Genomic DNA, 25,475 nt, shown 5'->3' on the forward strand with positions numbered 1-25,475 from the left:
CAAGGAGGTTATATTATGGAGACACTGCTGAAGGCTCCCTGGTGGCCAGAGCGTTATAATTAAGGCTAGTAGTCATGAACAGCCAGCAGGGTGGTCTCCATGGAAACATCAAACAGATATTTTCAAGGACACTGAAGACTGTGCTGAATCAATGACTCTTGATACAGGTTTAAAAACACTGTGAACGAGAGATCTGGAGCAGCTGCGCACGAAACAGCCCCCTCTGCTCCTTAAAGACTATATGATCCGGGAGATCTACTAACCCATTTTGGCACCCAGCAGCTTCTTATAGAAATGCATCTAGACTGTGAACTGAGCTAAAATATCAGAAATCCAAAACCTCATATAATCTTCATTCTCAGCAATGGGAAACAAATTATCAAATGATGCCTTTTCAGCAGGTTTGATTGTTGGGGGAAAATTCCAAATAATAATAGTGAGGTCTCTGTTGAAATGTTGAATGTATTCAAAGTATAGAGAGAATAAAGTGAAGATCATTAGTCACTCAGGTGGGGGAGGGGGCGGGTGTGGGAGGGGGGTATTTTTGGGGTTCTTGGTGGTGGAACATGTGCACTGGTGAAGGGATAGGGGTTTGATCATTATATGACTGAGACTTAAAAAAAATTAAAAAATAAAAATAAAAACACTGTGAACGAAACGTCCTCAAAAAAGAAATACAAATGGCCAAAAAGCACATCAAAAAATGCTCTATGATGCTAGTCATCAGGGAGATGCAAATCAAAACAACAATGAGATATCATCTCACACCACAGAGACTGGCACACACCAAAAAGAACAAGAACAAATATTGCTGGAGGAGATGAAGGGAGAAAGGAGGGACTCTCATTCATTGTTGGTGGGAATGCTGACTGGTTCAGGCTTTTTGGAAAACAATATGGACATTCCTCAAAAAACTAGAAATTGAGCTTCCATATGACCCGGCAATACCACTTCTAGAATATATCCTGGGGATGCAAAAAATAAATAAATAACCACAGTGGACATGATATCTGCACTTGTATGTTCATTGGGCTGGAGCAATAGCACAGCAGGTAGGGCGTTTACCTTGCATGCAGCCTTCCACACGGCTGAACTAGGTTCGATTCCTCTGCCCCTCTCAGAGAGCCTGACAAGCTACCAAGAGTATCTCGCCCACACGGCAGAGCCTGGCAAGCTACCCGTGGCGTATTCAATATGCCAAAAACAGTAACAAGTCTCACATGGAAATGTTACTGGTGCCCCCTCGAGCAAATCGATGAACAATGGGATGAAGTGACAGTGACAGTATGTTCATTGTATGTTCACAATAGCCAAAGTTTGGAAATAACCTGAGTGCCTGAGAACAGCTGACTGGTTAAAGAAACTATGGTACGTCTACACAATGGAATACTATGCAGCTATTAGGAAAGATGAAGTCATGAAATTTGCTTGTAAGTGGATGGGAATGGAGAATATCATGCTAAGTGAAATGAGTCAGAAAGAGAGGGACAGACATAGAATGACTGCACTCATTTGTGGAATATAAGATAACACAGTATGAGACTAACACCCAAGGACAATAGAGACAAGAGCTAGGAGGACTGTTCCATGGTTGGAAGGCTCTCTCATAAACTCGGGGAGAAGGCATCTGGGGTAGGGAAGGGGCCACTAAGTCAATGATGGTTTGAGGGATCACTCGGGATGGGAGATGTGTGCTGAAAGTAAAGGACCAAACATGTTGAACTCTCTGTATCTGTATTGCAAACCATGATGCCCCAAAGTAGAAAGTAAGAAGGAAACTGTCTGCCACAGAGGCAGCAGTTGGGATGGGGCGGGGGTGGCGGGAGGGATATTGGGGGCATTGGTGGTGGAAAATGTTACACTGGTGGAAGAACAGGTGTTTGATCATTGTATGACTGAAACTCAGTCAATGAAAGCTTTGTAACTGTATCTCACAGTGATTCAATAAAAAATTGAAAAAAAATTAAAATAAAATAAAAACACTGTGAAGGGCACATCTGTTGCTTCTTCTGTTAGACAATGTTTGATGAAATATGTGTGCAAGTGAGACCCTGTCCCCAGGCTGCAGGATCCGAAGTGGTCTACAGAGAGTCAGTCACAACCAGACTCAACTCCCAGGAGGAGCAGAAACAAGTGGTAAATTCAGACCCAGGAAATGACTAGTAAGTTTGAGATTAGTGATTAACAGCCACGGAGCGCCTGTCAACTGCCAGGACGTACTATTAGTATGAGAACCGTCTAAATCTTACTCAAGCCTCTAAGTCATTGTTTCCAGATGAGACGAGGAAGCACACATGAGAAGGGGGCAGATCTGGGGTTTGAAGCTCGGCTGACAGTTAAGTGTTGGCAGAGGCACCGTACAGTGCTCTGGGTTTGCAAAGCACTTTGTCTGATGCTCACATACATTATCTCATAGACTGATTCTGCTTTTCCTTTGAAAACACTGGGGAGTCCAAGTTCCAGTTTGCTAATTCTGCCAGTTTCCCCCTTGATCTTTTCCCCACACCTCTTCCACACTGTCACACTTCAGCCTGAAGACACTGAGGGTGGGGCTGAGAAGTTCTCCCCATCTTCCACCCTGATGCAGGAGCAGCAGTCTTCCCGAATCAGCAACTCAAAAGAAATTCCACTCTAGGAATACAAAAGTCCATGGTCTAAACTCAAAGTAAGGACAAATACTCACTTCACCGCCTTTGCCATTTCCATAGAATCAGAAAGAAGGGTGGGATTGGGGAACAGGACTGGAGAAAAGTCATATTGTGAGTAGTTTGTTATTTTATTCTGATCAGTTCTCTTAAAGACTTTTTAGATCTGGCAAATCCTTTATTCAGTAGGCACTGATAATTAATGACAAAGTTCCCAGTGGGCCATCACAACAATAATGGAGGATACCAGCACTTAGTCTCTATTTATTTATTGGTTTGGTTTTTCTTTTGAGGTCACACCTGGCTGTGCTCAGGGGCTGCTCCTGGTAGAGCTGGTGGCCCGAGACCCATGGGATTCCAGGATCAAACCCAAGGCTCCCGAAGGCAAAAAATACTATCTTTTGAGCTACTGTCCTGCCCTTTACACATTTCATTTTTTGGTTGTGTGTGTGGGGGGGGGGGAGGGGGTGTTTGGCTACACCTGACTGTGCTCAGGTAAAATTCTCTCCCTAGAGGAAAAGTTACCTTTATTAGAGGGGGCTACACACCCCACCACCAAATCCCATTTCTCAAGGATTATTCAGTACTTATATCCATCTTTCGCCTTATTCCTACTTTATTGAACAGCTTACTAAATCTATGCCCTCAAAACCTACCAATACTCTAGTCCTTTCCTCAATCATGATCTCTTGAGCTTTTAGTGACATCTTGCCTGATTATTGAGAATTCGGCATTAGACTTCCCCACCCTGAACTTTCCTGGTCGCCCTGCTATGTCTCAGCTCTGAGGCTTCTCTCCTGCTTCATGTTGGTCCCTGGCATTGAAGCATCTCCCCAGCTAAGTCCAAGGACTCTGCTGTTCCCTGTCCCTCTCACTCTCTGAGACTAAAATGAATTTATTTATTCACTGAATTGATTCCAACTCTATCTCTCTAGTGGTGAAGTTCAAGTCAACGTGCAGAGCCCTGAGTTCTCAATTACTCTCTTCCCCCCACCCTGCCCCAAAGTCCAAGACAAAATAGCTCAACTGAGATGTTTCATTATACACATTTGTCTGAATTATATTTCACTGCCCTTCCTTCTGGAAGATGGTCTTTCCCAGTCCCCACCTAATCTGTCTGTCTTGATTTCCCAGGTCTCTAGCTACAGACCTTGGAGTCCTTTGCTCTCTCCTCTATGTAGCATTCCTTGGTCCGAACTGTTGCTATGATGTACCTCGACTCTGCTCTAAATGATCTTCATTGGGTCGGAGCAAATAGTATAGTGAGTAGGGCACTTGTCTTGAATACAGCTGACGTGTGTTGAATTCCTGGCACCCCATATGGTCCTCAGATCCCAAAAGGAATGATCCCTGAGAGTAGAGTCAGGAGTAAGCCCTGAGAACTGCTGGATGTGGGCCAAAAACCAAAACAAAACAAACAAAAGATCTAAATTTTGTTTATCTAAATCCTTATCACAGCAGACAAGAACCAGATCAATAATTTAAATAATTAACATTTCCCCATTCCCCCCCATATTTGTCATCTAATTTTTGATCTTCCATCTTGACTCTTGTCATTAAGACTGATTTCTTTTAAAATGCCTGGAGCTCAAAGAAACTCTTGGGAAAAAGACAATGGGAGGCATCACCCTCCCCAACCTCAAACTTTACTACAAAGCAGTAACAATTAAAACAGCATGGTACTGAAACAAAGGCAGAGCCGCAGACCAATGGAACAGGGTGAAATATTCCTACACACATCCCCAGATGTATGAACATCAAATCTTTGATAAGGGAGCAAGAAATGTGAAGTGGAACAAGGAAAGCCTCTTTAAAAATGGTGCTGGCATAACTGGACAACCACATGCAAAAAAAATGGGCTTAGATCTCCACATATCATCATGTACAAAAGTCAGATCAAAATGGATTAAAGACCTCAACATCAGACCAGAATCCATAAGGTACACTGAAGACAAGGTCAGCAAAAGCCTCCACGATATTGAGGCTTCATGGTATCTTCAAAGATGACACGCCACTGACCAACCAAGCAGAAACAGATAACAAATGGGACTATATTAAACTAAGAAGCTTCTGCATCGCAAAAGATACAGTGACCAAAATACAAAAACAAGCTACAGAATGTGAAAGAATATTCACCCAATACCCATCAGATAAGGGGTTGATATTAAGGATATACAAGGCAGGCACTGGTTAGAATTTGCAAGAAAAAAACATCCAACCCCATTAAAAAATGGGGCGATGAAAAGAAAAGAAACTTTCCCAAGAAAGACATATGAATGGCAAAAATGCACATGAAAAAAATGCTCTTCTACACTAATCATCAGAAAGATGCAGATCAAAACAACTATGAGATACCACCTCACACCACAGAGACTGGCATACAACCAAAAGAACAAAAGCAACCGCTATTGGCGTGGATGTGGGGAGAAAGGGACCCTCCTACACTGCTGGTGGGAATGCCGACTGGTTCAGCCCTTTTGGAAAAAAGTATGATTGCTTCTCAAAAATTAGAAATTGAGCTCCCATTTGACCCAGCAATACCACTGCTGGGAATATATCCTGGAGAGGCAAAAAAAGTATAGTCGAAATGATACCCGTACTCGTATATTCATGGCAGCCCTGTTTACAATAGCCAGAATCTGGAAATAAAACCGAGTGCCCAAGAACAGATGACTGGTTAAAAAAACTTTGGTACATCTACACAATGGAATACTATGCAGCTGTTAGAAAAGATGAAGTCATGACCTTTGCATATAAGTGGATCCACATGGAAAGTATCATGCTAAGTGAAATGAGTCAATAAGAAAGAGACAGACATAGAAAGATTGCACTCATCTGTGGAATATAAAGTAACAGAATGGGAGACTAGCACCCAAGAATAGTAGAGATAAGTACTAGGAGGTTTGCTCCACAGCTTGGAAACTGGCCTCACATGCTGGAGGAAAAGGCAGCTCAGATAGAGAATGGAACACCAGGTAAAGTGTGGTTGGAAGACTTGCTTGGGATGGGAGATGCACGCTGAAAGTAGACTATAGATCAAACAAGCTGGCCACTCAATACCTTTATTGCAAACCTCAACACCCCAAAGGAGAGAGAGAACAAAAGGGAATGCCCTGCCAGAGAGGCAGGGTGAGGTGGAGAGGATGGGGTGGTAGGGTGGGAGGGATACTGGGATTATCAGGGTGGAGAATGGGCACTGGTGGAGGGATGGGTACTCGAGCATTTCAGCATATGACTAAAAAACAAGCAAGAAAGTTTGTAAGTCTGTAACTGTACCTCAGGGTGATTCACTAATAATAAAAAGTAAATGCTTGGAGCTCAACCACAATTTAAGGTACTATTATCACATAAAGTTGTTTGAAACATTGATGTGGTTTTTGATTTACCACTACCTGAAGCTCAAACATTGCAGGCCTCCCAAAAGCATATAGAGAGAAAGCATTCCTCCAGAGATGGTCTTGAAATGTGAGTCAACACCTAATCCCCAGGACCCTAAGAGGGCTGGCGCTGCTGTCTGGGGATGCCCCTTGTGTTCTGGTTCATTCTTAACATAAACTCACTCTGGCCTGATAGATGCTGAGAGCGCTGGGCACTCTGACACTAACAGAATGAGACAAGGCATACTCAGTCCAGGAAGAATACTCACATGAAAGCATACATATATGGATAGAATCCAGCGGAAGAAAAAAATGTCATACCACACTTCATTTATTCGGCTACACATTTCACAATTTCCTCTTTCCCTACATTGGTATTTTCCATAACAAGTGGGAGGGGATCTTCCTTTCCCCACACTCCCTAGAGGTAAATTTTTTTGTGAAGATGCAATTACATGTCATGTGCCTAAACTGATAAAAATGAAAGAAGGAATAATAATAATAAGCTACTGTTATTTTTGGCTTCTTACAAGGCTTCTCAAATTCCCAGAGAGAAAACCGATGATATTAGTGAAAACAATCCAAAATGAGTGAGAGGGTACTTTATTTCCATGCAGCTGAATCTCAACTCCAAAGAAGATTCAAGAAAAGAGGTGGTGCCGAGATGCCTCTGGAGCGATGGAAAGTAAAGCTGATGTCACAACTTCCATGAAAATGGCAAAGAAAGGAGGGTTTGGGGAAACAAAGAAGAAGGCACCTTTGGTCTCCTAAATGATCTCTTCCTGTGTATTTTTACAGAATTCAAATTCTTCTCTGGGGCCAAGGGGATGTCCTTCAGAGTCACTTTCCGACTATGGTGAAACCCAGGAGAGTCACAATAAGCTCAGGAGACAGTCACTGAAAACCATCATGCTGCACTTCAAATGTCAGAACATTGTGATGGACTAGCGCCCACCCCACCCCCAGGGAACTGTCTCACTACTCAGAAGAGTATTTGAAACAGGAATGGGGAAGCAGTTTAGGGAGAGAAAAGGAGAGAGGACATATGAGAGAAGGAGAGAGGAGAGAGAGAGAGAGAGAGAGAGAGAGAGAGAGAGAGAGAGAGAGAGAGAGAGAGAGAGAGAGAGAGAGAGAGAGAAGAGAAGCGCCTAAGTGCCTGGGATTGGTGGTGATGGGAGGCAACCTGGAGACACCGGTTATGGGAAATGTACACTGGGGGAAGGATGGGTGTTGGAATACTGTATGACTGAAACCCAATCATGAACAGCTTTGTTCTCTCTCTCTCTCTCTCTCTCTCTCTCTCTCTCTCTCTCTCTCTCTCTCTCTGTGCACCCTCTCCCCCCCACTCCCCCGCGCCCCATCCCCCACCACACACACATGTGATGGCGGTGCTTGTTCCATGTCTCACTCTAGCTAATCTTGGTGCCTTATGCGTGTGCTGGCTGTGGCCCTCACAGGGGGTGCACTTCCTGGCTGAGGGGCTGGCATCCGGGACATGCTCAGTGGAGGCGGCGGTCCCAGAGACCAAGCCCATGGCTTCAGACTTTCAAGTCAGATGCTGCAAGCCACTGAGCTCTTCCCCAGGCCAGGGCAGTGTTTTTAAGATCAGCAATACGGTGGCACTGTATTAACAGTCCCTTCCTTTTTACTGCCGCAGTGTTCCATGCCACGTATACACTGTATCTTGTTTATCCTTCCACACTGATGGACATTTCCATGGTTTCCAGCTTGGGGCTATTATGAACAGTGTCTCACTGAGCATTCATCCCTGTGTGTGTGTGTGTGTGTGTGTGTGTGTGTGTGTGTGTGTGTGTGTGTGGACATGTGTTTTCATTTCTCTTGCACAGACTCTTGGAATAGAAGTGCTGGATTGTATAATCAATTCATGCTTAATCTCTTGAGAAACTACTAGACAGTTTTTGAAAGTGGCTATGCCATTTTACATTCCTACCAGTAATTTGTAAGTGTTTCTGCTTCTCCACCGCCTCACTAGTACTTGATTCTGTTTATAATTTTTATTACAGTCATCCTGCTAAGTATATATAAGTATTTCATCACCATTTTAATTTAATTTCCTTAAGGTTTGTGAATTTATGTGTGCCAGTCATTTTCTTTTTTTTAGCAACATGTTGTATTCATGTGGGTTCAGAGAGATAGTACAGGGGCTAAGGAGCTTAGCTTGCATGCATATGACTGAGGTTCAATTCCCAGCACACATGTGGTCCCCTGAGCACTGCTGAAGTGACCCCTGAGCACAGAGACCTGACTCCAGAGACCTGAGCCCTGGTGGGGTGGCCCAAATAACCCATCACAACCCAAAAAGAAATGGCTATTTGAGTGTTTTATCATTCAAAAATAGTATTTTTAAAAATTTTAATTATCAAAAATATTATTTACTTATTTTTGTGGTGCTAGGGATCAAACTCAGGGCCTCATCCACTGGCAGTTGTTTAATTGGGCTGTATGTCATCTTCTTTAAGAATTCTTCATGTGTTCAAAATAGAAGTCACTTACCAGATATGTGATTTGCAAATATGTTATTAGATATGTGATTTTTCTTCCAAGCGATTCCGTGTCTTTTCATTAAAAAAAAAGTCTTCCTAAAGTGGTTATTGAATTTATTGGTAATTTTTGTGACTGTTCTAACCATCAGGGAGATGCAGATCAAAACAACTATGAGATACCACTTCACACCACAGAGACTGGCACACATCCAAAAGAACAAAAACAATCGCTGTTGGCTGTTGGCATGGATGTGGGGAAAAAGGGACCCTCCTCCACTGCTGGTGAGAATGCCAACTGGTTTAACCCTTTTGGAAAACAGTATGGATGCTTCTCAAAAATTAAAAATTGAGCTCCCATTTGACCCAGCAACACCACTCTTGGGGATATATCTTGGAGAGGGAAAAAAGTATAGTCAAAATGACATCTGCACTCGTATGTTCATGGCAACCCAGTTTACAATAGCCAGAATCTGGAAAAAACGCAAGTGCCCAAGAACAGATGACTGGTTAAAGAAACTTTGGTACATCTACACAATGGAATACTATGCAGCTGTTAGAAAAAATGAAGCCATGACCTTTGCATATAAGTGGATCAACATGGAAAGTGTCATGCTAAGTGAAATGAGTCAAAAAGAAAGAGACAGACATAGGAAAGATTGCACTCATCTGTGGGATTAACAGAATGGGAGACTAGCACCCAAGAATAGTAGAGATAAGTACCAGGAGGTTTGCTCCACAGCTTGGAAGCTGGCCTCACATGCTGGAGGAAAAGGCAGCTCAGATAGAGAAGGGAACACCAAGTAAAATGTGATTGGAGGACCAGCTTGGGATGGGAGATGCACGCTGAAAGTAGACTATAAATCAAACATGATGGCCACTCAATGTTTCTATTGCAAACCACAACACCCAAAAGGAGAGAGAGAGAACAAAAGGGAATGCTCTGCCACAGAGGTGGAGTGGGGTTGGGGGACTGAGGGGGTAGGAGGGATACTGGGATCATCGGGGGAGGAGAATGGGCACTGGTGGAGGGATGGGTACTCGAGCATTGTATGACTGAAACACAAGTACGGAAGTGTGTAAGTCTGTAACTGTACCTCAGGGTGATTCACTAATAAAACATTTGTGACTGTTTTGTATATCTTAGATATCAATCCTTACTCTATCATATTGTGCAGAAACACTCTCTCCTAATCAGCAAGGTGTTTTTTAAATTTAGCCTGTTTCTTTTGCCATACAGAAGTTTTTTCTCTTTGTTCATGTGTTTTTGTCTTACGGGCACACCTGGTGCTGCTTGGGGGTTACTCCTGGCTCTGCACTCAGGAATCATTCCCAGCTCAGGGGCTCCGGGAATCATATAGGATACTAGGGATCAAACCCAGGTTGGCCATGTTCAAGGTGAATGCCCAACCCCTGTACTATCTCTCAGGCTCTGCAGAAACCTCTTATTTGATGTAGTCCCATTTGTTTTATTTTAAAAATGGGGAGAGGAAAATGAACAGTCTTAGAAGAAAACAGATGGCCAGTCAGCATGTGAAAAAAATGTTCATTGTCACTGAATACCAGGGAAATCTAAACTAAGGAACAATGAGATAGCACTTCACGCCAGTGAGAATGGCATATATGGGACAGGAAAGGAACAACCTGTGCTGGCAGGATCTGGTGAAAAACTCTTAAGCACCACCAATGGGAATGTTGTCTGGTTCACCCCATGGAAAACATTACAGAGATCCCTGAAAAAGCTGAGAGGAGCTTCCGACCATACAACACAGTGATCCCACTGCTTGGTAATTACCCACAAGATGCAAAAACATGCATTCAAAAAGACAGATGCACACCTACGTTCAGAAGTTGTGGGATATGTGCACAGTAGAATACTACTCGGCCACAAGGAATGACGACACTGTGCAATTTGCTGCAATACGGATGGAACTGAAAGATTTTAAGTTAAGAAAAGTAAGAAGGCCAAGGACAAAAGCCAGATGTTCTCACCAACCTGTGGTATAAAGAATTACATGTCTAGGGAACGGTAGGTAGCAAAGGAGGGCAAAATACCGGCTCTAGACTACAGAAACAGAAATCCCCAGGAAAGAGAGACGGAGGGGGAGAAGACACAGGGGCAGGGAGCAGGGGCCTGGGGCCCTGCTGTGCCGGAGCGGCAAAGCCTCTGTATAGCTCTAAACCACTGGATGTGCCATACGCACGGGGACCCAACTACAGCAGTTCAACTAGCCATGCAACTTCCAAGGAATCAGGTTAGGGGTAGGAGGGAATCTGGGTGAGTGTTGGAGGGATGAGGACGCACAGTGGTGGGAGTGGAGCTGAGAATATTTAGGCCAAAAGCCTCCTGAAAGAACTGTACAAATCACGGTGTCTACATTTTAAAAATTACTCTATTTCTTAAGAATTGTCTTTACTAAGCTAGGCCTGTGTACACCTGTCACTGTACTCACATCACAATTGAGAGAAACGGGGCGAAGGGGGACACAGAAGGGGAAAAAATGAAAAATTGCCTATGAACTGCAAAAGATTTTAATGGAACGAAGCCCAATTTACCAATTATTTTTGCAGTTCATGCTTTCTGGCAGTATATTTAACTTCTGTCCCACACAAGGTCAAGACTCTTTCCTGGATTTTTAAAAAAGAATTTTCTAATTTTAGTTCTACATTAAGGTTTATGATCTATTTTTTGCAGTTCATGGTTTTTAGCAGTATATTTAACTTCTGCCCCACACAAGGTCAAGACTCCTGAATTTTTTTTAAAAGAATTTCCTAATTTTAGTTCTACATTAAGGTTTATGATTTTTTTTTTTTTGCTTTTTTTTGGGTCACACCCAGCGATGCACAGGGGTTACTCCTGGCTCGTGCACTCAGGAATTACTCCTGGCAGTGGTCAGGGGACCATATGGGATGCTGGGAATTGAACCCGGGTTGGCTGCGTGCAAAGCAAATGCCCTACCCACTGTGCTATTGCTCCAGCCCCTTATGATCTATTTTTGAAATAATGTGAAGCACAAGTCTAAGTACATCTTGGGTTTTTTTTAGGAGTGGGGCATACCTAACTGTGCTCAGGGCTTACTCCTGCCTTGACACTCAGGGGTCACTCCTGGTGGGGTAGGGGGACCTTACGGGGTGCTGGGGATTGAACCAGGGTGCAAGGCAAGCACCCTACAGGCTATACTATTGTTCCACCCTCTTTCTGGATTTTTGTTTTATTTTGTTTTTATCTATAGCACTGCACTATAGCACTGTGGTCCTGTTGTTCATCTATTTGCTCGAGCGGGCACCAGTAACACCTCCATTGTGAGACTTATTGTTAGTATTTTTGGCATATTGAAGACACCACAGGTAGTTTTCGAGGCTCTGCTGTTCGGGCGGGATACTAAAAAAAACTTCTGTTTTTTGCATTTTTTTTTTTTTTTTTGCGGTAGAGGGGGGTAGCTACAACCAACAAAGCTGGGAGCTACTCCCAGTTCAATGCTTAGGGGACAAGGACAATCCAGTGCTAGGGTTCAAAACCAGGGCCCCTGCATGGAAAGCATGAGCTCCGTCCTCCGAGCCATTTCCTGCCCCTTGGCGGTGCTCAGGGACTATTTCTGACTCTGAGCTCAGGAGTGATCTGAGACAGTGCTCAGGGGACCATCTGCAGCATCAGGGATCAGACCAGGATCAGCAGCATGCCAGGCAAGTGCCAGACTTGCAGCACCCTCTCCAGAGTACTCTTTGCTGAAGAAAAAAATCCCTTTCTTACCAAACTGCCTTGCTGTCTTTGAGGAAAGTCAGTAGACCACAAATGCCTATCCTGCCACTAACACGCAAATGTTTGGCTTCATAATGAGTTTTCAAACTGTATAGTTAAAGTCTCCTGATACTGTTTTTATTTATTTTTCAAAACCATTTTGGCTATTTTATTTCCAAATAAATGTTTATACCGGTTCATGATCACACACACACACACACACACACACACACACACACACACACACACACACACATTGGGATTTTGGTAAAATCTCGATGCCAGGGTAGCACATAATTCACCGCTTGCCCTGGTCCATACCGTCCCTCATTGGGACCCTGCCTTTGGGGGTGCTAGGAAGTAAGGGCAGCTGAGGCTTAGGTAGAGAGAACAGATGCCCAGTAGGAAAATATCATGTAGAGTCAAATGACTCCCAGGTTACAAAAGCATAGCATTTGCTACTGTCTTCCTGTGCCCATACAAAAGGACATGGCTCTGAATAAATTATGCAAAGGACTCAAGGAGAAGAGAAAAACAATATTTACAAGTCAACAGAGCACAAAGAGAGAAGTTACAAATAAACACAGAAGAAAGGAAGCACTGTGATGGGAGTAACCCAAATAGACCTAAACTACCTGAGGCTATGTAATCCTACACTTATGGTGTCAGAACTCAAACCTAGGTTTCTATACAGACAAAGCATTTACTTTACCACTGAGTCATGTCTCCAGCTACTATTAACAATTTTGCAATTATGACTATGATTAATTTACAACACCTGGTGCTGCTTGGGGCTATGCTGGCTTGTGGGATGGCTCCTGGTGGTACTCAAGGGTACACGCAATCCTGAGTGTCAAATCAAAACTCATGCCTAAAAAGCTGCACTCCCATCCATAGAGCTCTCTCCCTGGTCCTCTGAGTACTTCTAGAAGAAACGTCCATCTTTAGCAAGCAAAGTCTCTCTGCTCATTGAGATCTTTACTTTCTCTCAAGAAGGTTCTGTTGTTTTCAGCATAACAATCTTACATTTTTTTTTTTTTTTTTTTTTTGCCTTTTGGGTCTCACCCGGCAATGCACAGGGGTTACTCCTGGCTCATGCACTCAGGAATCACCCCTGGCAGCGCTCAGGGGACCATATGGGATGCTGGGAATCGAACCCGGGTTGGCCGTGTGCAAGGCAAACACCCTACCCACTGTGCTATTGCTCCAGCCCCCTCTTACATTTCTTTTTAAATCCGTAGTTACTTTTCTCTCTTAACACTTCCTTCTAATGTCTATTCAGCTGATTTTAATATGGTGGATCCAGTTTAGCTCTCTGACGGCAGCTATTTGCATAGTTGAATTTCCCATCCTCTCACTCAGCTTATTTTGTGTCTCAGTGGAAAGAATGCTTTTGTTAAGTCTTGTTTTGCTGCTGCTGCCACAGCTGCATCAAGGGTCACCCTTGTGCTGCCAAGAGTCACACACATTGTGTGATCATTCTGACCATTTCTACCTGTCTGAGTAGGATATTTGGTCGATGGACCTTTAATCTAACTATTGATATGGCTGCTGGGAGTAACTCTATATACCTGGAAATGTCTTTATTTCCCCTTCATATTTGAAGAGTACTTTTGCCATACACTGAACAATGGGTTGACAGATTTTTCTTTCAGCGTGTAGAATGAATTATCCCTCTGCCCTCTGGCTTCCGTTATTTTTAATGAGAAGTCATCCACTGATTATATCTTTGTCCTAGACATGTTGAACCACTTTTCTTTTGCTGCTTTCAAGATTTTCTTTGTCTTTCAACAGTCTAATTAGACTGTACTGAGATAAAAATCTCTTTGTGTGAGGCTTGAGAAATCGTTCAAAGGGTTGCACTGCATGCATGCTTTGTACACTGATCCCCTGGGTTCAATCTTCGGCACCACCTAGTTCCCTAACCATATCTGGGAGTAGCCCTCAGCACCGCAGGGCGTGGTCCCCAAACCAAGAAGTTTAAATATTTCAAAAACCTTGGTTTAAGTCTCAGTTATACAATGCTCAAACACCCATCCCTTCACCAGTGCACATATTCCACCACCAAGAATCACAGTATACCTCCCCCCTTCCCCCGACCTCCCCAGCCCCCCACTCCGCATGTGTAACTGGTAAATTTACTTTCACTTTACTTTGATTACATTCATTATTTCAACAAAAAATTCACTATTATTGATTTGGAGTTTCTCCCCCCTAAAGTCGACCTGCTGAAAAGAAAGCATTTGGTAACTGGGACTTAAACCTGAAAGCTTTGTAACTTTCCACATGGTGATTCAATAAAAGAATAAAATAAAAAAAAATAAAAAAATGAGGGAAAAAAAAGAAATATTTAATACACACAAAAGAAAAAAACAACCTTGGGCCATACCCAGAGACTGTTTGCCTGGTCCAAGACTAGAAAACTTGTCACCCATATATAGTTGCCAGTCTTCACATAATTTTTATTTTTAAGGTTGGCTTTCTAGGGGGTTAGCCTGACGTCTGCACAGCTTAGTGTTTTGGCAAAGACCAGCGAGAGATTCTGCTAACCCCTCTAAGCCAGAGAGGCTGCTTCTCTCTGTGTCTGGCCCTGTTTGTGTGGCCTGGGAAGCATCTTTTCCTTCCTGCTGGCTTGCTCACCTCTGGCTGCACACTCAGGCTCCTGTAGTCCCTGTGGGTCTCCTGGGCACATTTGGGGTACACGAAGAGCCAGCAAGCTCCTAGTGGCCATGTCACCTCCCAGCCCCTGGTCCATAGCTTGCTCCGAAGCAGACTACAAACCCAGGCTGGCGGCGGCTCTGGTAATTCCTGTGCATTTATCATGGAGACAGCCGCACTAAGAACGACACCTAAGGTGAGAGAGACCTTTCTGGAAGCAGCAGGAAGGGGCTTTCAAACTGCTCTGCCTGAAACATCACAAGGACGGAGCTAGAGAGGAGAGAGTGGGAGCAATACGATTGTGGCAAGAAGGCCACCAACTCATGCTGTGCTTATCTAAAGTGTTGCTGCTTTCATAAGCATGTGATTCTCCATTGGCTCTGTGTTTATTGTCGATATTTAAAAAACAAAATCAATTTTTTGGGGGGAGTTGGGACCCTCACACAAGGCAATGCTGGAGTCACTCTTGGTGGTCAGGGAGTCACTCTTGCTGGGTGGGGGACCACAGTGCCAGGGATCAACTCTGGGCTCCTGCGCGCACACCATGAGCTCCAGCCCAAAACCAAATATTTCTGATGGTCTTTTTCCAGCTTTCCGACCCGCTCATTTGGTCTTGCTAGAAATTAGTGTCTCAGTCACTCCTTACATTCTTCTTAAATTAAAAAAATTAAAATATAAATTTAAAAAATTATCAATGCTATTAAAATTACTCTCATGGCTGCAGGGACAGTATAGCAGGGAGAGCACTTGCCTTGTACACAGCTGACCTGGGTTTGAGCCCCAGCACCCCATATAGTTCCCTGAGCCCCACCGGGACTGACCCCGGAGCACAGCGCCAGGAGTAAGCCCTGAGCACAGCTAGGTGTGACTTACAACCAAAACAAACAAACAAAACATTTTAAATATTACCATCAATGATACTGAAAGGTATTTTACCATGTAGTTGAAAACATCTCTGAAATCTTATTTTCAAAGGAAAAATATTTCATTTTGCTAAAAAAAAAAATCAACAAACATCAAAGTGACTAAAGGCACAGGACTGGTTTAGTTGGTTTTTATTTCGGACCACACTTGGCAGTGCTCGGAGGCTCTCCCTGCACCGCTCAGGGGACCACGTGGTGCCATAGATGGAACCCTGGCCACTTGCATGTGAAGCCTGTGCTCAGTCTGAGCTTTCCCTCCGGTCCGATGATGTAAGTTTAAAGATAAATAAAGAAATATCACTCCGGGGCCAGGGAGATGGCCCTGAGGGCTGGGGAGCATAGAGCCAGCAGCCCTGTACAGCCTGATGCCTCGAGTACAGCTGCAAGGGACCCTCGCCAGCAGGAATCTGGGGACGGCTCTCACCCACAGCAGCCCCCGCCCGAGTCAGAGAAATGCAATGCTCCAGGAGGAAGAAGCAGGCCGGAGCCCTTCGGCCACCTGTGTACCACAGAGCTTCTGCACCTTAGTTTCCCTCCTCGGTCTTCAGCATTACCCATGGGAAATCAGGGTGACGGGTAACGAGGAAGGCCTTACATCTGAGATCCGGGAACCAGTGCAGTGTTAGGGAGTGAAGTAGGTGGGCCACACACAAGGCCACATATATGTACACAGTTAGCTCATCTCCTAAAGAACAAAATATCCAAACCCTTGGCCAGTGCCCTAATCAGCGCCCTTTCTCCTTCCCTGGCTTTCTCTTGCCTATAACGCAGGGCAAAGAGTTCACCACATTTATACCTTCCGTTCCCTTGTATGCTGTCTGCATCCCACAGATGCTGAGTGAGATCGTGCAGTATCTACTCTTCTCCCTCTGACCTCATCCCACATGATACCAGTTCCATCCAGGTGGCAGCAAGCTGCATGGTTTTGCCTTCCTTGTGACTGCATGGCACTGTGTTGTGAGTCCATATGCCACAGCTTTATCCATTCGCCAGTGGCATGGCACATTCCTGCAACAGCGCCATTCGCCAAAGGCTCTGTCAAAGTCCCCAGCCAGCCTTTTGTCTAGTTTCCTCTATTTTGTCTATTTTCCACCTCCCCAGAAAAGGCTGAGACCTACTGGGAAAATCCTTTGAGCTCTGGAAACCCCACGGCCCCCAGAAAAAATTAGAACTGTCCCCAAGTATCAGGAGTCTCTTAAAACCAGAAAAATGTATCATAACCACCGATTTCCTGAGAAAAAAAGTGAGGGTCCCAGCAGTTGAGGGACAGGCCCAGGAGATGTGGCAGATATGTGGGGGAAGGTGGATGATGCGCAGATAAAACAGGGAGAGACTCAGAAACGACTGCCTGGATGAGCCCCGGATCAGCTCAAGGGACCAGAAAAGAGCTCGCTCATGAAGCTCAAAGTGGCACCCACACGGTCTGCTGGACAACTGGCCTGGAGACAGATGGCGCCCGCCTGACCGCCCGCGCCTTCGCCCTCCCTCTCCCCTCTCCCTTTCTCCCCCTCGCACCCGCACCCCACTCTCTCTTACCTTTGAAAAGAAAATCCAGGCCGCGCACTGTGCAGGGGCCATGAGGCTTCGAAGTTTCACGGTGCTGACCACGAGGACGAAGCCCAGCACGCCACTGCAGGGAGAAAGCACGCTCAGCCGCGCTCACCTCCCGCCCGCCACCCGCGCATGCTCACCGCTCCGCGCACCCAGTTTCTTGCTCTCACACTGTTTCGACCTCATCGAGTGACCTCTGAGTTTAATCTGCCCCAAAGTTAAAGCCCACTGAGTTCCCCAGTGCTCAGGAGTGGTGAGGAGAGCACTTGATTGGGGAAGCCTCTGGGAAAGTCATTAAAAAGAGAGAAAATGTATTGTGGACAGTGCTGCAATGAACATGTAGGTTCAGATGTCATTTCTACTGTGCTTTTTTTTGCATCCTCGGGATATATTCCCAGAAGTGGTGTTGCAGGGTCATATGGAATCGGTGGGGGGGGGGGGGGGGATGTGCACTGGTGGAGGGATGGGTGTTTGATCATTGTGTGGTTGTAACCCAAACATGAAAGCTTGTAACTATCTCACAGTGATTCAATTAAAAAAAAAAAGTGTAGGGAAATAGTTCTGCTCCCTCCCATGGTACTTCCAGAGCTTGGTGCTTGCTGAGGTAGGATTTCAATCTTTTTTGGAGTAGGGCAAACAGGTGGGAGATTTCTACAACTCGACTCACCGTAGGACAGAGGGCGGGGCCCTGCCTGAGGGGTTGGGGAGAAAATACGAAGGGGCAGGCTGACACTCCAACAAGGTCCCACAGAGGCTGTGCCTGAGCCCTTGTTGTGCTTTTAAAAGGATCCCCCAGGGGTTTGGGCCAGAGTGACAGTCCAGTAGGTAGGGCACTTGCCTTGCATGCATCAGTCCCTGGCATCCCAGATGGTCCCCCGAGCACCACTAAGAATGATTCCTGAACAGAGTCACGAAGAAGCCCTGAACACTGGTTTCTGGCTCAAGTCCCCACCCCCAAACACCCACTATCACTGCAGCCCCCACGAGACTATGAATGAACCCTGACAAAGCTTAACAAATACCTTGCTTGTGTGGGTCAGGTTTCCTAGGAAGCAGGTGGGACAGATTTCAAAGTCCAAGGGGGCTGGGACATAGCCCAGTGAGCACTTGCTTTGCATGAATGTGGCCCTAAATTCAATCCTGGACACCCCCCCACGCCCCCCCACACACCCCATCACCACCGCCACCACCACACCCACCACCACCAATTCTTTTAAATAAACACAGTGGACATCAGATTTCACAGGTTCGTTTACAGCCACATCAGTGTTTCTGTTTGTTTTTTGTGGGCCTACCTGTGGTGCCCAGGCTCTGTGCTAAAGGGTGATCCCTGCCCATAGGGAACCTTACGTGGTGCCGGATATTGAACCTGGGTCAGCTACTGTAGGCGACCACCTTGCTCCTGGACTATCTCTCTGGTCCCTACATCACCCCGGCCAGGCGACGGGCAGCTGCCCTGAGCATCACTGAGGAGAGACATGGGCCATGCGGAGACAGATATGAGCTTTGTGAGAGGGGCATGGGGAGAAGGTTACCTGGCACAGCAGCTGCCGTGGAATCTGTAGAAATTCAGGAACGGGAAGTCCAGGACGTTGGGGAGATCACCTGAGAAGCAGAGCAAGGGTGAAAAGGGGGCCCCAGCTCCATCCCCAACCCCAAGCGACCCAACACACCAGACAAGGGTATTTAGCTCAGTTGTCCTGCGAGTCCTAAGCTCCCAGCCTGAGTCCACTGGCTCTGCTAGGCTTTCTGTGGCCCCTGGGGAGCCGGCCCTGAGAGGGCCCTGCATCCCCACCATTCTGCACATCCTCTCTCTTCATGCTCCAGAACATTCTATGAAAGTTCCTTCTCCCCACTGATTAGTTCTGTTTTGTTTTTGGGGGCCACACTTGGCTCAGTGCTCAGAGGAGCTTGTGGTGACGGACTCAAACCCAGGGCTCCCACGTGCAAAGCCTGTGCTCTATCCTTTGAGCCATCCCTGGCTTATCATCGTACCTGAACCAGAGTCAGAGAGACTAAAGAACTTGGGCTAACACAGGAAAGAGGAGAGGGAGAGGGAGAGGGAGGGAGAGAGAGAGAGACAGAGAGAGAGAGAGAGAGAGAGAGAGAGAGAGAGAGAGAGAGAAGAAAAACGCCTGCCATAGTGCCATAGAGGCAGACAGGGGGCAGACAGGGGGTGTGGGGTGTGGAGTGATAGGCGGGAACCTGTGGACACTGGTGCTGAGAAATGTACACTGGTAGAGGGATGGGTGTTGGAACACTCTATGACTGATTCCTAATCATGAACAGCTTTGTAAGGGTCTAGCTCACAGTGAGTCAATAAAAAAAAAAAAGAAAAGAACATGATTGCACAACCTAACGCTGGAGCCAGAACAGACCCCGGGCACTCGTCTCAGCATCCTCACTGGGCAGCCAGCCCTGCCCAAGGCAGATGGAGGACAAAAAGATTCTTTTCGAGATTCTTCTATTCTTCTCTGCCTCGCGTCTATTAAAAGGTTGTGGATAATGCATAAACCTGCCATCTTTTTGTTTTCTCTTTTCATTTTTTGTCTTTAATTATATAACCGGTTTAGAGTGAATGCACATACTCATTTTAATGTAAGGTCCAAAGGGTACATTTATTTCTAGTGAAGTAAGTTCATTCTTTTAGTTCCACTTGGGGCAAGAGGAAATAATCACACATACTGGCCGCTTCCCTCTCTGGAATTTGAACTTGGTCACAAACAAGAAGTCAGGAGATTAAAAAAAAAAAAAAAAGCAGAAAGCCTTCCAAAAATGTCCAGAGAAAGGGAATTAAGCATTTCACCAGCAGATTGCTTAATTCTTCCAAAGCTGGAATTTCTGGGAGCGTGGAGGGGCCTGGCCCTCCAGACCCCTGCAGAGTCAGCGCCTCAGCTGTGGTGGACCGGGAGGTCAGTTCAGAGCTGCACGTGTGCAATTTTCTCCACCTGCAAACCGATGCTGCAGAGCAAACCTGAGGGGACCCTACCACGTTAGCCCAACTGGAGACGCCCCCCTCCCAGGGGGCACCGGAGCACAGTGGGCTGAGGGTGGCGGTAACAGCCTGGATTGCAATTGGGGGCTGTTTTCTGTATGTTCACTTTAAGAAGTTAGTTTCTAGGGGACCCGCCGAATAATTTTGTTTCTGAAAAGGAGGGAGGCCTTAGGCCAGGTAACGGTCATTACTGTTTTGCTACCCAAGTGGCTCTGCCATTTTATATTTTTATTAAGGCACTGAGCTCCCCAAAGCTGTTCATAATACAGTTCCTCGAGTGCAATGGTCACCACAAATCCCATCTCCAGCTTCGACTTCCCCCCACCCAGATCCCTCCCACCCCCAGCTGCCTCTCTGACAGGCACCTTAGAATGTGTGTTGTAGTTCGGGTCTCCTGCTATAGTCGCTCTGAGGTTTAGATCCATACACGTCCCACACATGTAATACTGCAGGACATGCCGGGTGCAGTGGAGTTGACAGGTTACAACAACGTCACGTATTATATGGTGGTGACCCGTGGGAACTTCTGACCTAATCCATTTCAAATTACCCAACTTCCCCTTTATTGGCAGGAACATTCTGTGTTTAGGTGTGTGTGTGCCCCTTTATTGGCAGGAACATTCTGTGTTTAGGGGTGTGTGTGTGTGTGTGTGTGTGTGTGTGTGTGTGTGTGTGTGTGTGTGTGTGTGTGGTCTCCTGGAGGAAGTTTAAAGCTGTTATTCTTCCTGCCATGACGCTGCAGCTTCCTGCCCTCGGCTCGCCAGGCCTTGAGCTGTCGGTGGAGGCCTGCAGAAGCACAGGCGGCTCAGACCCCAGCGCTGCGGGAGCTCCTTCGAGTGTGAGGGTCTCTCACCTCAGCAGTGACGACGGAGGGGCCCTGCCTGGGCTGGTGAGGGGCATCCAGAAAGGATTTGCTCTGTCCTCGGCAGCTGCAGGAGCCTGGCCCTTTCCTGACCTCCAAGCCAATGCCCAAGAGCCTTCGGTGTGGTAATGAGGGGAGTCAGAGAGGCGGCGACACCACCCCAGGAGCTGGCTCTGCTCGGTACAGCATTTCCTCAACACGGCAGGGAGGGGCGGGCAGGATGGGTTCTGCACACACTGACCCAGCTCTGCATGGTCCCTCTGCTCACCAGGAGTGAAAGATCCCTGACTGCAGAGCAGAGTCGGTCCCGAGCACCAAGAGGTGTGCTCCCCACCCCAAAACTGCTCTGAGGAAAGCCAGACCCAGGAGTAATGCCAGGACCTTTGCAGTGGTCCAGGCTAGGGGAGGGGTCCCAGAGGAGGCAGGGAAGGAAACAAAGAAAATCACCATGGCCCCAGGAAACTCGCCAATTTTATAATGACCCCCACCTGACCCTTTTCCTGTAGGGGTCCTGAGACATGGAAAGAGAAAGCACACTTTATGGCAGAGGTTTGGGGGCTTTGTTCTTTGCAGGGGAGCACTTTGGGGCCACACCCAACTGTGCTCAGGGATCACTCCCGGAGGCCCTGGAGCCCCGTCTGTGGTGTCTGGGATGTGACCCAGGCAAGCAGAAACTTCTTGCTTGCAGAAGTCCTTGAGTTCTCAGCCCACCAGTCTGGATGCAAACCACCCACACCGTCCCCAAGACAGTCGCCCGAGCCTTGCGGGACGGCTACCAAGGCCCGCAGACATGGGGCAGTCCTTGACTCAGGAACATGAGCTACTAGGGCAAGGGAGGCCACGGCCCTTGTCACGAGGTCAGAAGACTCCTTTGCAGAAGGCCAATGAACTAAAGTGCTTCCAAGATCCCTCAGACCCGACAGTCTGGAGCCTTCCAGAGAAGGAGCCAAGACCCTCTGAGTGACCCCACGGTCGCACTGCCCACCACCAAGGCTCCATCCTTGGGACCACATAAGGCAAGGCAGGGAGGTCAGGAGTGGGCGCTCACTCTCTTCCTTTTTAGCTAAAAGTATAATGCAAGCAAAACTAATCCTTGCAAATATCCTTCTCAAGCACCACTGGGTTTCAAACAGTCTCTCAAGAGAGAATTCCTTTCTTAAAAGTTCCCTCTGCTTCTTTGTATTGCAACACAGTTCACATACTTTTAATTTCACACACACACACACACACAAACACAATTCAGGTTTGTTAGGATATTCTCAGGGTTGTGCAACAATCACCACTACCCAATTTCATCACATTGTTGTTTGGGCCACGTTTGGCAATGCTCAGTATCATTTCGAAAAGGGACTATAGCCTATTTTCATTATTCTTTACTCTGATTAATTTGCAGCCTAATGCTACTGACCAGGCTGTGCTTCCAGATTAAGCACCCAGAGACTCTGTGCAATGACCAAAAGTTAGCGACACAGGTTTCCCCCACTATCCAAAAGTCAAATGTTCCTCATCACTTATCATCAGAGAAATCCAAATCAAGATAACAGTAAGATACCATCTCACACTAGTGAGAATGACACATATTATAAAAAGTAGGAACAATGTTGTGAAAAAGGAACTCTTAGCCATTGTTGGTGGGAATGTCGTCTGGTACAACCCCTATGACAAACAGTACGGGGAATTCTCAGTAAACTTAGAATTGAACTTCCATATGACCCAGCAATTCCACTTTTAGAAATCTGCCCTCCAAGACATATTCATTGCTGCCCTCAATAGTTAAGATATGGAATCAACCTAGGTGTCCAGTGACAAATGAATGGATTGTGAAGATATGGTATATAAACACAATGGAATACTATGCAGCTGCAAGGAACAATGACATCATGCCAATTGCTGCGACCTGGTTGGAACTGGAAGACACCATGTTGAATGAAGTAAGCCAGAGAAGAAAGACACACACAGGATGTTCTCACTTACCTGTGGTATAATACTGGATGAGGAAACATATTTTAGAAAAGGTGGATGCCTAGATTACTCTTGACCTCAGTGTTTAAAGAAAAGAACAGAGAAGGAAAGAAATCAAGGGGGCATGGGGTAAGGGGAGAGAATGAGAATTCACAGGTGAAGAGACACCAGGGCTTTGTGAGGGGCATGGTCCTCTATCCAAAACACAGACTCAACAAAACTGGACACATGAGATCTGCACCCCCTAGGGACTGGAGCAATAGCACAGTAGGTAAGGCATTTGCCTTGCACGCAGTCGACCCGGGTTCGATTCCCAGCATCCCATATGGTCCCCTGAGCACCACCAGGGGAAATTCCTGAGTGCATGAGCCAGGAGTAAGCCCTGTGCATCGCTGGTGTGACCCAAAAACCAACAATAAAAAAATTGAAAACAAGCTGCACCCACTAAAATTTTGTAATATGCCTGCCAAGCTGACGGGCGGGGATGGGGTGGGTGTCAGTATAGGGACAGAATATATGAACCCTGGTGGAGGGAAATTGACACTAGTAGTAGGTTTGGTGTTGAAATATTATATGTCTGAGGCGCATATCCTGCCTGAGCCCATGTGCTGCTTGTGCCCACGTGGCCGAGCACAAGTGGTGCCCAAGCACATGTGTCGCCCACATCTCCCCCCTTGAGATGTGTACTTCCATGCTTTCGTGTCGAGTGCTAGGATGTGTGCAGAGCTTCCTCCACTCTTGGAGAAGCCCGAGTTCTCTCTTGAGCATGTTATTTTCACTATTCTCTCTCCCACTTATCTCTTCCTCCTTCCCTCAGAAACCTCTAAATAAAATCTACTTACTTAAAAAAAAAAAAAAGAAGCAATATTATATGCCTGAAACTCAACTATCAATAATTTTGTAAACCATAGTTCTTTAATTAAAAAAAAGTTGAATGTTCCTATTTGGTATGATTTGGGAGGTCATTTCACATGGGAGATTTCTTTTAGAATTCACATGGCAGGAATGGCCTTGTGTATAGGAAGGGAAAGCTGGATATGTGGTGATATTTGTCAAATTGCATAAACCAGCAATTACTGTCCTCAGAAACAGATGGACAAAAACATCTGACCAAGGAAAGCTCCAGAAAGAAATGTAAAACATCAAAGTATTTGCTTACTCCGAAGACTTTATAAAAAACTTATAAGAGCACTGAGGGAAAAAAAAATCCTAGAGGGCCAGGAAGGTATCTCAAGAGGTAGAGCACATGCCTGGCATGCACGAGGCCCCTGAGTTCAATCCTTGGGGCTGTCTGGTCTCCAAGAACTACTAGCTGTAGCCATATTGTCCCACAGCATCACTGGGCCTGGGCCCTATTACAAAAAAAGGCAGAAAAGATAAAGCCGACACACACTGTTCCTACTACTTCTGACACGTGCAGTCTCACTGTGTGAGACGCATCTCATTGTCCTCTTGAGTTGCATTTCTCTGATGCTGAGCATTTTCCCCTGTGCCTACTGGCCATCTGCCTGTCTTCCTCTGAGAAAGTGTCCATTCATTTCCTCGCCCCATTTGTTGATAGAGCTTCTGAATTTTGTTGTTGTTGTTGTTGATAATCTTTGTGAATACTTTATATATCCTTGACATCAAACCTTTACCTGATGTATTGAATGCAAATATTTGTTTCCATTCAGTTAGCTAACTGTCTTTTAGTTTTAGCCTGTGTTTCATTTGCCATGCAGAAGTTCTTTAACTTTATGCAGCCCTATTTGTTTATTTATTTTTTTATCAGTGTTGAATGATTGCCTACCTAATACTCAACTCTCAGTAACTTTGTAAAAGTTGTAAATCATGGCTCTTTTAATAAAATTTAAGGAAAACAAAACAAAGAAAAGAGAAGGCCAGGAAGCTCCCTGGAGGACTTCCTCCCAGTCCCCTCAGCGGCTCCCAACTCCTTGCACTTCCAGCCGCTTCCTCGTGAGTAGAATGGGTTGTACCTTAGATTCTCACGAGGATTCCCTCCTCCTCTCATCAATATCAGAGTGTAACAACTGATCAAGCACAAAACAGGTAAAGTGACCATAATTTTTTTTTTTTTTTGGCGGGGGACAGGGGCAATTACCAGGGGTGTTTGGGACACAGGTGCTTCAGAGCCAGGGACAGAACTCAGGGCCCTGAGCAGGTGGGCAAGCCCTCCAGCCCTCCAGCCAGCTCCCCAGTCCCCAGAGGGATTAATTTTGGTGATATTATTCATCCAAATCCACTTAGGGAGTAGAGGAATAT

At 45.9% G+C, this 25,475-nt stretch overlaps 1 protein-coding gene across 2 annotated transcripts in view; it reads right to left on the reverse strand.

Annotated features, from left to right (window-relative positions):
* The window catches only part of TMEM241 (transmembrane protein 241), a 117,253-nt gene that overhangs the window by 30,844 nt on the left and 60,934 nt on the right, over window positions 1-25,475 (reverse strand). For both annotated transcript variants that reach the window (XM_055129339.1, XM_055129337.1), the window contains 2 exons: window positions 18,930-18,999; window positions 17,380-17,473 (listed from right to left, as the gene is read on the reverse strand). In XM_055129339.1, the coding sequence (XP_054985314.1) occupies window positions 17,380-17,473; window positions 18,930-18,999 (164 nt within the window). The remainder of the gene's footprint in view (window positions 1-17,379; window positions 17,474-18,929; window positions 19,000-25,475) is intronic.

The sequence above is a fragment of the Sorex araneus genome, chromosome 2 (genome assembly GCF_027595985.1).
Source record: "Sorex araneus isolate mSorAra2 chromosome 2, mSorAra2.pri, whole genome shotgun sequence".
NCBI lineage: Eukaryota > Metazoa > Chordata > Mammalia > Eulipotyphla > Soricidae > Sorex > Sorex araneus.